At 50.5% G+C, this 15368-nt stretch overlaps 1 protein-coding gene across 1 annotated transcript; it reads right to left on the bottom strand.

Annotated features, from left to right (window-relative positions):
* Positions 1-668: 668 nt before the first annotated feature.
* LOC136303903 (serine/threonine-protein kinase PAK 3-like) lies at positions 669-11623 on the bottom strand. The gene is made up of 10 exons (XM_066207603.1): positions 11545-11623; positions 11125-11162; positions 10558-10680; positions 9640-9981; positions 6564-6676; positions 5808-5925; positions 4865-4964; positions 4222-4418; positions 2121-2258; positions 669-752 (listed from the first exon to the last, which is right to left on the bottom strand). Exons 1-10 carry the CDS (start codon positions 11621-11623, stop codon positions 669-671), a joined length of 1332 nt encoding a protein of 443 aa, XP_066063700.1.
* Positions 11624-15368: the final 3745 nt, after the last annotated feature.

Below are 15368 nucleotides of genomic sequence, written 5' to 3'. Positions count from 1 at the left end.
GCTCAGGCTGCTCCGGGCTCTGCCAGGGGCCTCCGCCCTGGGCGAGACTGCGTCCGCTCTCACCTCACAGACGCTGACAGCTCTGCACCAGAGGAAACCTCTCAGAGCACTCTCACTGATCTTGCTGATTTCTCACTTGAGCAAGACTCTCCTGCAGCCAAAGAGATTGCACTTCGGGATACAAATCCAAATGGCACGAACCCAAACGCTCTTGAGTCACAGCTGAAGACCTGCATGTGCACAGGATCTTTTGGCTGCCCCACTCCTCCTTTGGTTTTGCCTGCCAATGCCACTGTCCTTTCTGCCTCAAATTGAAGTACCACAGGTGTGCAAAATACGGTCAGTGGGCCGTATTCCAAAGGCACTGTGGTCTGGAGAGGATGACTGAAGCGGAGCCTTCCCCACTTTCAAGGCACACCTAAGAAGCTGTCAATGTCACTCTGCACCTTCAACAGACAACGGAACACTCAGACAGAAAAGCTGCACTTATTGACAGGGTGAGAAAGAACGGAATCTTCCAGATGAGCTTACGTTTCAGCAATTTTATTTCCTCATAACCCTATTCTATATAGATAATATAGAATATCAAACCTATAATCCTACTCTACAAGCCTTCTCTAAGGTGGTTATTGAGATAACCAGTCATTACATGAATGTCACATTCATGTCTACTCCTTCTTCTTTATCTTCTTCACTGCCATGATCAGCGGTGTCAGGGTGAATGCTGAATTTCCTGATCTTACAAACGGATGCTGTCCACAGGAAAGAAAATAAAAAACACAAACCAAAAATCAATGAACCATGACTTTCCAAGCTTAGTGCTTCACAGGCTCAATCAGGGTCCCTCTGGTTTCTAGAAAGAGCCAGAAACACGACCAGTGGGACAATCTGCACCTACAGCTTCGTATGAGGACCTTGGCATCATAGGCAAACCTGGCCCAGAATCCCACTCATCTGTTTATTCTGGTGTCTTCATCTTGATGGGACTTTTGCCCTGCCGCTGCTCTAGAAATTTCCCTGGGGTTTCCTCTTTCCAGGATACCTCTATGACTCACATAGGTCCCTCTCTTTGAAAGACAGGCACTGTGCTGATTTCCACAGGGACACGGAACAGTGCCTACCTTTCCACGCCCTGCCCCTCCTGTGCTGGCTGGCACCTTCCTTCCCAGCAGGGACAGCCGAGCGGCACTGGATCCTGCACTTCCCTCTCTGCCACACAAGCTGGCAGTAAACCCTGGGGCAGTTGCCATCGGCTTGACCGTGCCAGGCAGCAGATGGGGCTGGGACCAGTCACCCTCAGCTGTCCCTGTCTGCGTGGCAGAAACATCCAAGAGTGGAGGGGGGGTACAAACCAGAACCCCTCAGAGGCCCCCAGTGAGCCCTCCACAGCCCCTTCTGCCCACGGCCAAATGCCTGACTGCTTGGCTGGGACTGGTTTCCTATGCTTCCTCCACCACTATTTCATGCCTCTGTTCTCCACATTGCTCTGCTTCAACTCTTTTGCCATTTGATAGAACTGAGCACCCCACCAAATTACAAAACAGGGCAACAGAAACAGTCAGAGGACAGAGCACCTGTCCTCTGAAGACAGGCTGAGAGACCTGGACTTATACAGCCTGAAGAAAGAAGAATGGACCCCAGGGAGACATTATTGCCACCTTCTAAAACTTCAAAGTGGCTTCTGAGGGAAAATAGAAGACTTTTTTACATAGGTCCACTTCCAATAGCAAGTGGGCTAATACTTTTAAACAAAATGGGGATGGAGTCAGAGCAGGTCTAACAACAAACCTGTTTACTCAAAGCATGGTGCAGCACTGGCACAGGTTGCCCTGAGAGCTGGTAGGTGCATTGTCCCTGGAACCATTCAAGGTCAGATGGGACAGGCCTCTGAGCAACCCGATCTCTTCAAAGATGTCCCTGCTCATTGCAGGCCACTTGGACCAGATGAACTTTACAGGTCCCTGCCAGCCCAGGCCACTCTAGGATTCCTCAGCGTTCTCATTTGAAAGCACCAAGTGTGGAAGTGAGGAGGAGGGGAGCTCATCTGATGCCTTGCACTTCAGTGCAGGAGGAGCCCGTCCCTGGGACACTGTTTCCCCTGCGGCCCCTTGGCATTTTACCTGCAGCAGCTCCTTGGCAGACCAGCGCCGTGCCTCGTCTGTCTGCAGGCAGCAGCTCAGGAAGTGACGTGTGCGCGGCAAGAACAGGTTGGGCTGCCACAGCCTTGGTCTCCCTCCAGTGGCTATCAGCAGTTGAGGCTGGAGAAAATGGAAACACCCGGCTCCACCTGCTTCTTTCCCTGGAACTGCAACTGCCCTCCCAGATCCCATTGTTTAAGCTCCACTCTGCAGCGACAGTTTGTGCCCTGGCCGAGAGGCAGAGCTGACTTTCCTGTACCAACAAAAACCCCAATGCCCATGCAGCCACAGATTTCCAACATCCAGCAGATCTTGCTTTGGCAGCTATTTCATTGACTGACGTAGTTAGTGGGAACTCCATCAGCAAAAGCATGTTTCCTTCTCTGAGGATTCACAGCAGCCTGACAGGCTTTTTAGAAGAGGCACTTTGCTAGTCTAACTAACCCTACTATTTCCAAGGATTATTACATGAAAGGCACCTCTGCACTGCTCGTTGGTCCCTTCCGCACATCTGCCATAAAACAAAACTCATCAGGCCTTTTGTCCTGTTCCAGAAAACAATGGGAATTGGAAGAAATGAAAGGAAATCCACCAGGCGTTCCTCGGGGAAGGAAACAAACATTTGGAATCTCCTATTCAACACAGACACAAAAAGATGCCTGCACCAATCTTTTGCCATGAAAATGCCTCTTTGGGCACAGAGGAGACACCTACAGCTCTGTCTGTCCGCAGTCTGCAAGTTTCAGCTTCTTTATGTGGCAAAAGGAAACCTTCTCATGGTCAAATCAGAGGAAGGAGAAGTGCCATCCCTATGATAAGCCAATGCTCATTTGGATACTCGAGTCAATGCACTCATGGTGTGCCCAGCGCAGAAAGTGCCGGGCAGAGAACGGCAAGTTTCGGCAGGCTCTGCGCATGACACCAGGAGGCTTCTGAGCTGGTCTCTGTAAAAATGCCCATCACAATACCAACAGCTCTGTGCTGCTGGCACTGAAATAGATGGTGACCAAAGAGACTTTGTTATTATCTTCTTCAATCCAGAGAAAAATTTCCAAACCTAAACCAGCAAACAAACTCCCCTTGAGTGCAAATACTTATGGCAGCTTGCTTTCCTTTTCTCACACCGCCAGAGGTGAGATCAAAGGGGCTTTGATCGTGTCCCTCTGCAGCTGAGCTCAGCCACTGGGCATGGTGGGGAGCTGCAGTGCTCCCTGTCATTACAACTGTGCAACCCAGGGCTGTCCCTGCTCCCACGGTAAAGGAACAGCAGCGGCGTCAACCGCACCCCTTGGATCCCAGCCACGGGCACCTGACTGCAAGCCCATCAACTTTTTAAAGTACCCAGAAACAGCTCAGGGTCCGGCATACAATTCTAACTGCAGTTGGGGAGCAACACATCCTGAATTTAGAGAGGCCACCCAGACAGATGTCTTGAAAAGCTGAAAATCTGGATAACTCACAGGATTTGGGAAAGATGCTACAGCATGGAGAAAAATTGTTGTGCTGTGGTCAAAAAAGGAAAAAGGAAGCACGACTGCTTTGGGATTTACTTGGTGATTGTTTCTTTTCTCTTTTGATCTTTCTTTTGGCTTTTCTTTTTCTCTATTCTTTTGGCTTTTCTTTTTTTTTTTCTTTCCCTTTTTCACTTGCTTTTGCTATTTTTCCTTTTTCTTTTTCTCTGGGGTTTTCCTTGGCTTTTTCCTCTTTTCTTACTTTGTCTATAAAATTGAAACTGCGAAGATTAAACCTCCCTTTCCAAGGGTACTAAGAACATATCTAACCATTCCACAGTAAAATTCCTTTCCTTCAGAGACAGAGCTCCAACATGGTTCAAAAAGCAAATGTCAGGCATGGCTGGAGGGCAAAATGGCAGGTTTCTGAACTGCTTGACCTTCCACTTCCCTTCTGATGCAACCAAAGCTACAGCAGATGCTGATGTGCTGCAGGGGACACTTTTAGGAGGCCACCTTCTAAAAAGAGCTGCAAGTGGTGCCAGCAGATGGCAATGGGATTTTGTCCAATGGCACACACAACATGGGACAGCTGAGAAAGACAGCGGGATCGGTGAGCATTTGCACCTTACCGAGACAGGAGTTTCATTCCAGGAAGGAACTTCTCCTTCCACCATGTGAATGCCCACGATTCCAAGCGACCAAATGTCTGCTTTGGGGCCATACGGTTGGTCTTTCATAACTTCAGGAGCCATCCACCCAGGTGTCCTGGCCACTGAGCTCTGCCTACTTTGCTCAGGGAGGAGCTGAGCAAAGAGGCCAAAATCAGCTGTGGAGAAAACAACACACAATGAAAACCACCTCAAATTAGGAACCCAAAGAAAAGAATTCCCCGCTCTCAGTCTAAGAATGTGCTCTTGAATCTCCTGGAGCACTGTCCACACTTCCTTTCCTCGGGGCTTAAGCCCAGGAAGTGTGGTATTGGCCACCTGCAAAAAAATGCCAGCTTTCTAAACATTGCTCACAGCAGTGTCCTTTATTCCCCTGAAGCTTTAGATTGTAGCTCTCTCCCTCTGGAAGGGACACAGACCCACGCCACTCTTGACTGCTTGTGGTTCCTTGTCACACCTCTGTGCATGTTGCAATTTTGCCTTCAGCTTGCAACAGGAGCCCCTGCACTCCCACCAGCACCATTTTTGGGGAGCTGGCAGTCACTCAAAGCAGCCCCACGCTCTGCGTGCTTGGAACGCTGCACCTGACTAAGAATACACTGACCCAGCTTGACAGAGCCGTCGCTTCCCAGAAGGATGTTGTGGCTCTTCACATCTCGGTGGATCACGTGCTTCGAGTGAAGAAAATACAATCCTTGCAGGCACTGAGAGAGAAAACAGAAACAGGAGGGCGAAACTTAGGGAAGTGATTTCATCACACAAGAAAGGAAACAGCCTAAAAATTCCCTCTCCAGGGGAATGGGGCGGCATGGCAGAACACAGTGCCAGCGAGAGGAAGAGCTTGCTGCTCCAAGACTAGCAGAGCAACACCTTTCTAAGGAGAGGCATGCCAGCCTTTGGAAGAGCAGCAGCAACTGCCTTTGTAGACTGCCTTCTGCAAAGCAGCCAGAATGACTGCTGCTGCAGTGCATGTGCTCTCTTCATGCAGAGGTCAAACGAGGGTTGCCAAGAAAGAAAATGTCCCTCCCTTTGCTGTCAAGTTGGATCACTTTTGGCTGGGAGGCTGCATGACAAAGGTTTTATTGCCGGCCTCAGCACAGACTTGGAAGTATCACAGCAGTTCCCTTCCATGAGCAGAGAGCATTTTGGCTGCACTGCTGTCCTTTTCAGCTTAGGACTGTGAGAAATGAATCTCTCTCTTTTGTTTGCACTTTGTTTCAAATCCTGCTGCCACCACCTTGGCTTTTACAGGCAAGGAATGCAGTGCAGACAGGCTTGAGGTAAACATTTAAAGAGGCAAGGCGGAGAAGGGCAGATACAAATACAAGAAACAGAGCGAGAATACAACAGCAGGAGATAAGAGTACAGGATCAGAGTCCAGTGAGTGCAGAGGCCCTGGCAGGCAGTTGTCTTGAGATGCTCTTGCCTGCCCATAGCACACCAGCAATACAGAAACAAAGGCTGGCACATGGAATCACTCCAGTTCTGAGCCCAGTTTCCCAGACCACCCTGCCCAAGGCCTGAGAAGTACAGATGGGATCCCTGACCTCACGACTGATTGCTGCCATCTCGTCTTCAGAAAGGCAGACCTTGCTGATGATTTCACTCAGCGTGCCTCCATCCACGTACTCCATAACCAGCCAGAATTGCTCATTGACAAGGTAGCTGAAAGAAGGAAACAAGGGCATAGACATAAACATGCATGGCTACCTTGGTCTCGTGCTTGATTCTTGTTTCCAGGTCCCTCTGTGACAAGGAGAGAATAAAAGGAATGACATTGCCTCTAGGTTGTGCAGTGTTTGCAGTCTGTCTCAAGGAGAAAGGCAGAGCTGTGAAAAAGGAGATGCCAGCAAGTGAAAAATGCAGTTTAGGAACAGGCCAAATAAAAGACCAGTCAAGCTGCATGTTTCTGGGAAAAAAGCCCCTAGTCTTCCTGCCATGCAAAGCCATGGAAAAGAGGAGACACAATCCAAGGCAAATCCTTGTTTCGTTTATCCGCACCTAAGAAGATACTTGAAAAAAAATCAAGCCCCAAAACAACATGGCAGCACTGAACTTGCAGGCTGTTGATTTACTTAGATACGATTGATCCAGGTCTTTGAACACTTTTCAAACTACACATGCCAGGCACGACTCATGCAGGCAAGATGCACTCTCTTCCCATCCATGGCAGATGAACAGAGCAATAAGAATCAACCAATAATTAACAGCTCTATTTTCTGCCAGTGACCAAAGTGGGTTTTTACTTTGCGTCTCTGCAAGAGGTAACCAAACATTCATGGGACAGAAGCACAACAACTCACCTGTCTAAAATGTTGACCAGGTTGGGATTCCCATTCATCTTCATGACCAGTAATTCAGAGAAGATTAATTCCTTCTTCTGCAGTCCTTGGAGATTGATTTTCTTTATGGCCACCTAAAATGACATTGAAAATCAGTCACTTTCCAAGCTGGTGGCAGGAGACCACAACGCTCATGCAGCGCATGGTTTTGGAATGGCACAGCTAAGCTGTGCCAAAGTGCCTTGGGATTAGACCAAGGAGTAATTAGCAACTGACATTCCAACAGCCCATTTCTCTGCTCCTTTGGGGGCCAGTCACAGGACACGTGGTCACTGATATTTTGTCTTGTCCACTTGGTAACAAGGGTGTCTCAGCTATCACCCACAGACCTCTGAGCACACTCTTTGCTGCTCTTTCTGGGATTCAGAAGTAATCCGCCCCTTACTACTCTGTGGCTACCTCCTGGGCTATGGGCAGGGCTTAGGGCTTTTAGGGATGCCTTGCAGCTCTCTCCCTAAGGGCACTTCCTAAGTGCAGCACTGCAGGTGGCTAAGGGAACTACCAGTGACATTCAGATGTATTTGCTGACAGTCAGAAATGAGAACTCAGGACTCAAGCTGTAGCCCCAAAGAGCAGGGAGATGCTCGAGGAGGCACAACTGTTGTTTCAGCAATTCAGCAAGTGAGCGAGTCCTTCAGTGAAAGGAGCCACTACCCCCCTTGCCTTCCTTCTGGCAGCTGAGAAGGACAAAGACTGCCCCAAATGCAACTGGCAGGCTGTCACAAGTCTGTGCTTCTTGTGTCTTTTCAACACAGCTCTAGCCAAAGCTGCAGCCACAGCTGACACCAGAGAGAAAAGCCCCCGAGAGCAGCAGAGTCTGTGGGGGCTGTTGACATTTACCTCTCCTCCTGTGGCAGTGTCGAGCGCTCTACAAACCTCTCCAAAAGTCCTAGAAACAAAAGAGCAGCAAAGAAAGGAGAAACCGTTTAGACCTTGGAGTGAAAGCCAGCCCAGACTGGAGATCTCTGCTGGAAATGCCTAGAACCTGCAGGATGCAGAAGGGCACTGTCAGAAGGCAGATGATGCATTTTGCTCTCAAGTGCATGGCCACTGGGCCTGAAGCATTGGGGTTTACTGTCTCAGCTCAGAAAGAGAGTTTCTTCTTTCTTCTCGGGTTTCAGTTTCTAAACTGTGCAGTTCTAATCCTGACCATGGAATATTTCCTACAGCAAACTCTTGCAAAGAGAGCTATGATAGGGGCTAGGCTTCCTCTTTCAGGCAAGCAAGATTCTTCTCCCTCTGTTAGTGTGGCCAGCTGATTAGAGATACACAAAAATGCAAAGGAAATTAGCACACAGCTGTCCCACACTTGAGAGACCAGGAGATCTACCAGGTCCTGTTGCCTACTGCAGGCAAGACCTTGGCAGTGTGGAGATGTCTTTGATAACGCCTTCTGGCCAGGCTCACAAATTCTGACTGGTACTGAGAGATGGGACAGTCTAGCCTCAGTGTCTGAACACGTTTGCAGCTGGCCTGACTTCAGACCTGATAGATACTCCACCAGGAAAACACCTGGCCCATGGTTTTGTGGTTGGACTCACCCGCTGCCGATATTTTCGACTTTGATGTATTTTGTCATGGGATTTTCCGTGCTGACAACTGTCCCTGAGGAAAACAAAATTCAAGATGCTGACTTTCAAGCAGAGATCCCAGCTTCCAGGAGACACCTAAAAAGGCAGCCCCGTTGCGTGGGGCTCTGAACCCTTTGTGGTCCGCTGGCTAACAGCAACAACAACAAGCAGACAGACAGACAGACAGACAGACAGCTCTGAAGCACAGATGGCCAGCAGAGACTGATTTTCTACACAAGTTCCTATGGAGAATCCTAACTGTCCCTGTGATATCAGACTGAGGAGGACCACTTGGTCCAGCTACGCCACCACATGCACACAAGACACCGTCCCTCAGACAAGAAATACACAAGACGTACTCAGTAGCTCCAGGGAGTCCTCCTCGATCTGCTGTTGCTGAGCAGCAGCTGTGTCAGCGCTGCAGATGAACCGACTGCCCGGGCTCACCTTCTCGGCTTGGGGAGCAAAGGCTCTTTGACACAATGCTCCTGCTGCAGCAGGTTTAGTGCAAGAGCCTGTGTAGATCTGGGAGAAGAAATGAGTTTGGTTCAGAAACGTGGCTGGCGGAGATGACCCTGAGATGCCGTCCCAAATGCAAGCCCTTAGGAGGATGCTGTCAGCCTGCCACACGCAGGGCTCTTAAAATGGATTTTTTGCACGTCCACTTCTCTTTGACTGGATGGGCCAAAGCCAAAGGCTGGTTTTACTGGAGTTCATGGCCAGATTCATCTTCCATTTCCAGGGATTTTCTGAAGGACGACTGCCACATGGACCATATTCCACTTCTTCCCAAGGACCATATTGCACTTCATCCCTCTTTTCCCCCTCCAAGGGCTGCAGACACACTTGCAGCTCCCGGTTCAAAAGTTCTACCTCCCGCCACGGAGTGCTCTTGTCCTCCAACACGTTCAGGTCATTCTCAACCGGCAGCACTTCTGGTGGAGGCAGTTCCTGTGGCTCACACCAATCCTGGGGCTCCTCCTTCTCAGCCATTTGCAGGAGGCCTTTGCAGGCTGCCTGGCCAGATGTCAACACTTCCACCTCGAGTCAAAGAGAACAAAGCAGTCAGAGACTACAGCTTGTCCCTCTTAGCCAAGAGTCATCAGCTGTGAGCAAAGGGAAAGAAGAGATTTACAAGGGCTACAGACAGCTCGTTTCCATCCTCCATCTTGGGCACCACGTTCCACTGTTAAAACACCACAAGAAACGAGGAGAGCGAGAAGAGGCCAGCAGGAGTCAGTTTGGATGACTGCTGGCCAAAAGGCCAAAGGACTACTTCCATTGTCCAGGGCAGCAGTCGAGATTCAAGATACCAGGAAATGTCCTTTAGAATGGCTGCCACAGACACTACAGCAGGATGGCCCTCAGAGGCATCACCCCATTTGCCTGCTGCTCTGCAGTGGAAAGGCAAGAAGGGCAGAAAGCACCAGCTTGGTGACTGTGGCAGTTATTGCTGTTTCACTCACTTGCTTTTGAAGACTTTGACGGAGGGCATTGAGTATGGCTCTCATTGTTTTCATTTCTTGCTCCATCCTCTTCTCTTTTGCCTTGACCCTAGCCTCCATTTCCTGCAGCCCTGCTTGCAGCTGTTCCTTGTCATTCTGAAGATAAAGTGAGAGAGGATGTTTCCTCATTGGAGTAGCTTCACCTCTCTCACTCACCGGAGGTTGTTGATGTCCCCTCTGCTGATGGAGATGCATCTCCTCTTGAGGATGAATCTCCATTATGTCTTCTGTGTTCCTCCTCTTCACTGCCTTGATGTCACTCTGAGCTTCAGACAGCTCTGCTTGTGGCTCTGCCTTGAGATTCTGCACACACAAACGCAGAGCAAGTGACAGGGAGCTGCCATCAGGCTCAGCTTTTTCCTCTTTCAGCCTCAAAATCACATTCGCTCAGCCACTTCTTTCTGTGTCCCTGCCCACCTCTGCTTCCACTGCCAACCTCCTTTCCCAGTGCCAATCTCTGCACGTGACAAGGCTGGGCACAACTGGAGTGCCCAAAAGACTCTGTAGAAGTGATGAACGACTCGAGAAAACTACAGAAACTTTCCAGAAGCCAAACACAGGTGTCCCAAGTAGGAAAACAAACAAACAAAATCTCTTGACTTCCAGAAGGAGCCCGTGCGCCCTTGGGCTATAGCTCTGCAGAAGCCAAGGCATAGAGCTTCGCTGAGCCAGATGCTCACGCGGAGCACCAGCCCTTTGGTGACTCAACGTGGCAGATCAAAGCCCATTGCCCAGTTGTCACTGGCTGGGGGGAGACCCTAGGTCCTGGCAGCACTGCAGCACTCAGCACCCTCAGCCAGCAGCAGCGAGAGCTGGCTGGGCAGAAACTTGCACCTCTGCCTTGCACTAAAGACAGCACCCTCCAGAAGTGGCACTTACCGTCTGGGAAAGTTCCAGCTGTGGTGTGACCGCTGCTGGAGGCCTGTGGTCATTTGGCTCCTCGTTGGCCTCTTCTGCAGGAGCAGAGGGAGCCAGAGGAGAGTCTGCTCTTGCTTCTGTGATCTGTGGACAGAGAGGACGGTGAGATACAGGCTCATTTATAAGCTTCCTTCTCTTCAGCCCTCAAACCGCCTGTACTAAGCACAAATCATCGACCTTAAGAGCAATGGGATTCTAAGTCACTCAGACTAAATTCAAATAGGCTGATTCAACTGTGCTGCCAATTGCTCTGAATTAGATTTTCCCCCCTTGGCTACTATGTGGGGGCAACTTTCTCCCTGCAAAACTGGGCTTTTAGCTCTTTTAAAGCTCTGCAATGGAAAATGAGGAAATGGAAAATTAGGAAATAGCCAGTGACGCCTTTGCTCTTGCTGCTGCAGACATGGAAATGGATTTTCTTGCAGCCTGCTCATCTGGTCCTCTGCACTCTACTGCCACAGGCCAAGCTGACAGCTTGCTGCACAATTCTTAAACGCCAGGAACATCAAATGTTCCTTTCTTACTCACCTCAGGATCAGAACCTCTGAACACTCGGCTCAGGTGACCTGCAGTGGGCAAGGGAAAATAAACCAGATTTTTTGAGAACGCTGGAGACAACCAGAGCATTTTTACAGCACCTTCCAAGAAGGCCTCCCAGTCCACATTTTCAAAGTTGTCCCGCTTGACCCAGCAAAGGGAGGAAATGACAGACTCTGCTGCCACACACTCTCTCATGGAGGGAACACAACCACTGCAGGCTGCCTTGCAAATGCTGCCCGCACAGCCCTGGCTACAGACACCCCCTTTTGAGCTGAACGTGTTGACAGCGCTTCACCCAAGCGGCATCCAAATGGCCTTTCTGTTTCCAAATCAACTCAGTCACTAAGAAAGAGCAGGAAGACATACAAAAGCCCGGTTAGGTGACACCCAGGGGAAACCTCTACTTACGTGCCAGCTGTGTCAGGAAATAGCAGGAATATCCGACTCCATAAACAGAGAAAACTACAGCTGCAAGCTGCCCAATCATTGTGGCAGCTGCTGTGCAAGTTTGCAAACTCTAACACTAAAGAACAGCAAGGCTACTCTCCGTGTTCAGCTGCCCACTGACAAAAGACTCAAGCGCAGGACAAAAGCTCCTGTGCTGAGCAAGCTCAAGAGCTGCTCTGACACCCCTGAGGCCTTCCGTGCACCAAGACAACCTCAGATGTCACCACGACCACGTGGCAACCGTGCCCTGACATCACAAAGCAAATGCTCTGTGATGGTCTGTGAATTGATACCGACGGAGAGACTGATGTCTGTGTAGGCCTAGGCTGCATTTTTACCTCTTTCCCTCCTCGGCTGCCTGTTTCAGCTCTTGTTTTTCCCCCTGTGCCCCCTGTGCCCCCTGTTGCTGTGCCCAGCCCCAGCTGGCGGCCGGGCCGGGCGGAGCAGCAGTTCCAGCCCCGGGTGTCCCTGGAGCGTTGGGAGCTGCCGGTGGCCCCCGGCGCTGTCCCCTGAGGAGCTGCTGAAGGACGGGGAGACACAGGGGGCTGAGGGGGCAGCTCTGCCAGGCCGTGGAACCAATTCCAGAGGCTCCACTTTGGCCACGGCTGCCCTGCCGACCTTGAGGACAGGCAGGGACTGACAGGAGGCAGCGGGGAGAAGCTGAAGGCCACCAGCTCCAGCAGTGAGCAGGGAGCTGCTGCTGCTAGCCCCGAGCCCGGGTGAGGCCGCAGGGCCGGTCAGGCGGGCTGGACTGAGGGTGCCGCGGGGCTTTGGCCCTGGGCCGTGCAGCTGCCCCGGCCGCCACAGCGGCTGTCCTTGGGCAAGGCAGCTCTGCCCACAGGGCCCGGGAGCTGTGCCCCTCTGAGGATCGTTTCCTGAGGCAAACTCCAACTCTAACCCCGAGCAGGAAGCAGAACCCCTCACAGTGCCTTTGCAGTAGCTTGGAAGGGGAAGGGCCAAGGGAGGAGTTTTGGGGGCAGGAGCCAATACCAAAGCAATAGGGGCAGGGTTCAATGTGGAGTGACAAGGTTTGAGCCAACCAGGCGGAACATCACAACACTGGAGGACTTTGTCCCTGCAATTCTCCAGCCATGCCCAGCACATGCCCCACTTGCGCCCTGGCTGGGCAAGGCAGGCACAGATTTGGGATGGCAGCAGAGCCACACGTTGGCTGAGAACTCGCTGCAAAGGCTGCTGAGAAAACTCGGGGACTCCAGAGTGTAGAACTCCAACCAGAAGCCAGCTGGGCAGGAGAAATCCTTCACCAGGAAAGAAAAGAGAGAAAATGTGGCAAAACCGGTGTGAGGATAACTATGAGAGTCACAAAATGCTCTAAAATCACCATTGCCTAGGCATGTCTTCAGCAAAAATAATTTGTTAAAAACTGAACAGCTTCCATGAAAGATAGATTGCACTTTCTCTTTCACTTCCCTTGCTATGATAAGTGAAGATGTCCTTATCACTGAGAATTTTTGCCCTTCAGCACCTCCCACACATTCAATCAAAGGTTCTGTGCTGCCACTTGGCACCATAAATGGAAGCAGCCCTGCCCTTGTACCAGTGTTTGCAGCCTGTTCCTTCTCCTGTCTCCACGTCTCAGAAACTGAACCGTCCCCCTCCTGTCCAAACTGTGCCTGAGGGGACTGGGGCCTCCAGGAGCTCAGGAGGCTGCAACACCACTAGAGGTGGGAAGGTTTTGCAAAGGTTTCCTAAGCATGGGTAAACTCTGGGTTTGCCAGTCTTCCCCTGGAACATGTCCTACTCGTGAATGGTCTTGGAGGACACTGTGCCCAGCTCACTCAAGAAAGTTTGTTTTCTTGACGGCTTGAATAGAGGAGAATGAAATTTGTCATTTTTTAGAGTGAAACTTGGGGTTGGGTGCACCTGGGTATGCTTCATTCTTTGCTGCCAAAAGTAGAGGAAAAGCTTTAAATTGCCAACAGAAGCTGACTACCAGCCCACACAGAGACCTGAAGGAGGCCCAGGTGTGCTTGCTGCTCACTGGTGCGAGGAACAAAAGCTGGAACAAAATCCCCTTTTATTGCGGATTGAGCCTCAATGCAGTGTTGTCTCCAGGGCTGTCTGTGGTAAGACAAAGTAATCCAGCCAGAAACTGTGCATGTGTGAGTTCCAAGAGCAAGCTGCTTCTCCAGAGTGAGGGACAAGGCCAGCCCAAAAGCCTGAAAGATGGTTGGGTACTGGAGAAGGCCAGGCTGTCCTTGTGCAGAGACGGCCCTCAAAGAGGACCTTCACACCTTCTGCTGCTGGCAAAGGGCAGCTGGTGGCCTTCCACAAAACGCTTCTTTTCTCCAGCTCTTCAAAATGTTCCAGCCAGCAACATTCCTGCTGCTCACACCAGCCAATTCCAAGCAGTGCTCCCAGCTTGGCTCTCTAGCTGTATTCCCAAACCTGGGCATTCCCACTGAGCCTGACCTCATCCTAAACCCACTGCAATTAGCGTTTTACAGAATTCTCCTGTTACGTGAGGGTCGTGGGTTGGAGACAGGCACATGACACAGCACGCACCAAAGGTTGTCAGCAAACAGCTCCTTTTATTGTTCACAGCTTCTTTTTAGAGGGGCTTTGAATTTCCCAGGCTTGGATAGCTGATTAGTTGGGATCTCTGCACTGCCCAGCTCTCTGGCCAGTGATATGTTTGCATCCAGGGCTCGGATGGGGTTGTCTGAGGTCTCTGCTTGAGTTCAATTGTTGACCTAGGGATTTGTTTCTAGAACAAGCCAGGTTAGCCCAATTGGATTTATGACCAGATTTATTTTGTCCAGCTACAGACCAGCTGTGCTGCGACATCTCTGTGTTAGAGACGGTCTGAAGATCCCTCATCTGCCTAACGACTATCCTCAAGGACAGAGATTGAAACCCCTAAAAGGGACTTTAAAATCTCAACACAGGAGTTCTGGCCTGGCTGAGGTGGGATGTTGACCAAGTGCTGCCTGCAGGTGTGTTCGATGGAAAAACCCAGCATCCATATGGGAACATCAGAACCTGAGCAGAAACACTGGGCAAGTCAAGGTGAAGTGACTGCGCCTGCTGACTTGTACTGGTTGTCACTGTACCTGCTGACGGCCGACTTGTTCTGACTTCTCTTAATGAACACACTGCAATGATTTCCCCCACCTGTTTGGCCAACTGCCTGTCGCTTCGGAGAGGACTCTAAGGAGCCCTGAGTTAACCACAGACTTTGTGATCACCCCACTGGAGACACTCGCGTCTATAGGCATCTTCAAAAGCCTCGAAGACTTGACCCTCCACGTTAATCCTAGCTATAATCCCTTTCCCCTCTTTTTCTGTCTTTCTTACTGTTCTCTTTTCTCTCCCCATTATTGCCTTTGTTGGCACTAAATAAAGGTGCATTTGTGGTTGAGTAAACTGAGTTTGTCCCCCGCTGTGTCTTTTGCGCTCTGAGATCCCTAAAACGGACCATCACAAACGCCGCTTCTGTGAGCGGATCGTGACATTAAATTGGTGTCACGGACAGGGTCTTGATGGACAGAGGGGTTGCGGGTTTTATATCGTTTGTAAAAGGGGAAGGACCCTCGTCTCAGCAGCACCTAGCACGCCACTTCGGTGAGCGCTGTTAGAAAGCAAGGGGGGCGAGGGAAAATTCCCGCAAACTGTATACACCCAGGCGAATAGCACTCCCTGTCATCAGGATTTCTCAGAAAGATCTCATTGTGCAAAAGATGGGACTGCAGTTAGTTTTTGTGTTTTGGGCTGCTTGGTGTAGTTGAGGAGACAACTATTTGTAACTAAGGTGAACCTCCCAG

The sequence above is a fragment of the Chamaea fasciata genome, unplaced genomic scaffold (assembly GCF_029207755.1).
Source record: "Chamaea fasciata isolate MVZ Bird 193981 ecotype frontalis unplaced genomic scaffold, bChaFas1.0.hap1 SCAF_42, whole genome shotgun sequence".
Classification (NCBI taxonomy): domain Eukaryota; kingdom Metazoa; phylum Chordata; class Aves; order Passeriformes; family Sylviidae; genus Chamaea; species Chamaea fasciata.
The sequence above is the reverse complement of the archived record's forward strand: the minus strand, read 5'-3'. Positions and strand labels throughout refer to the sequence as shown.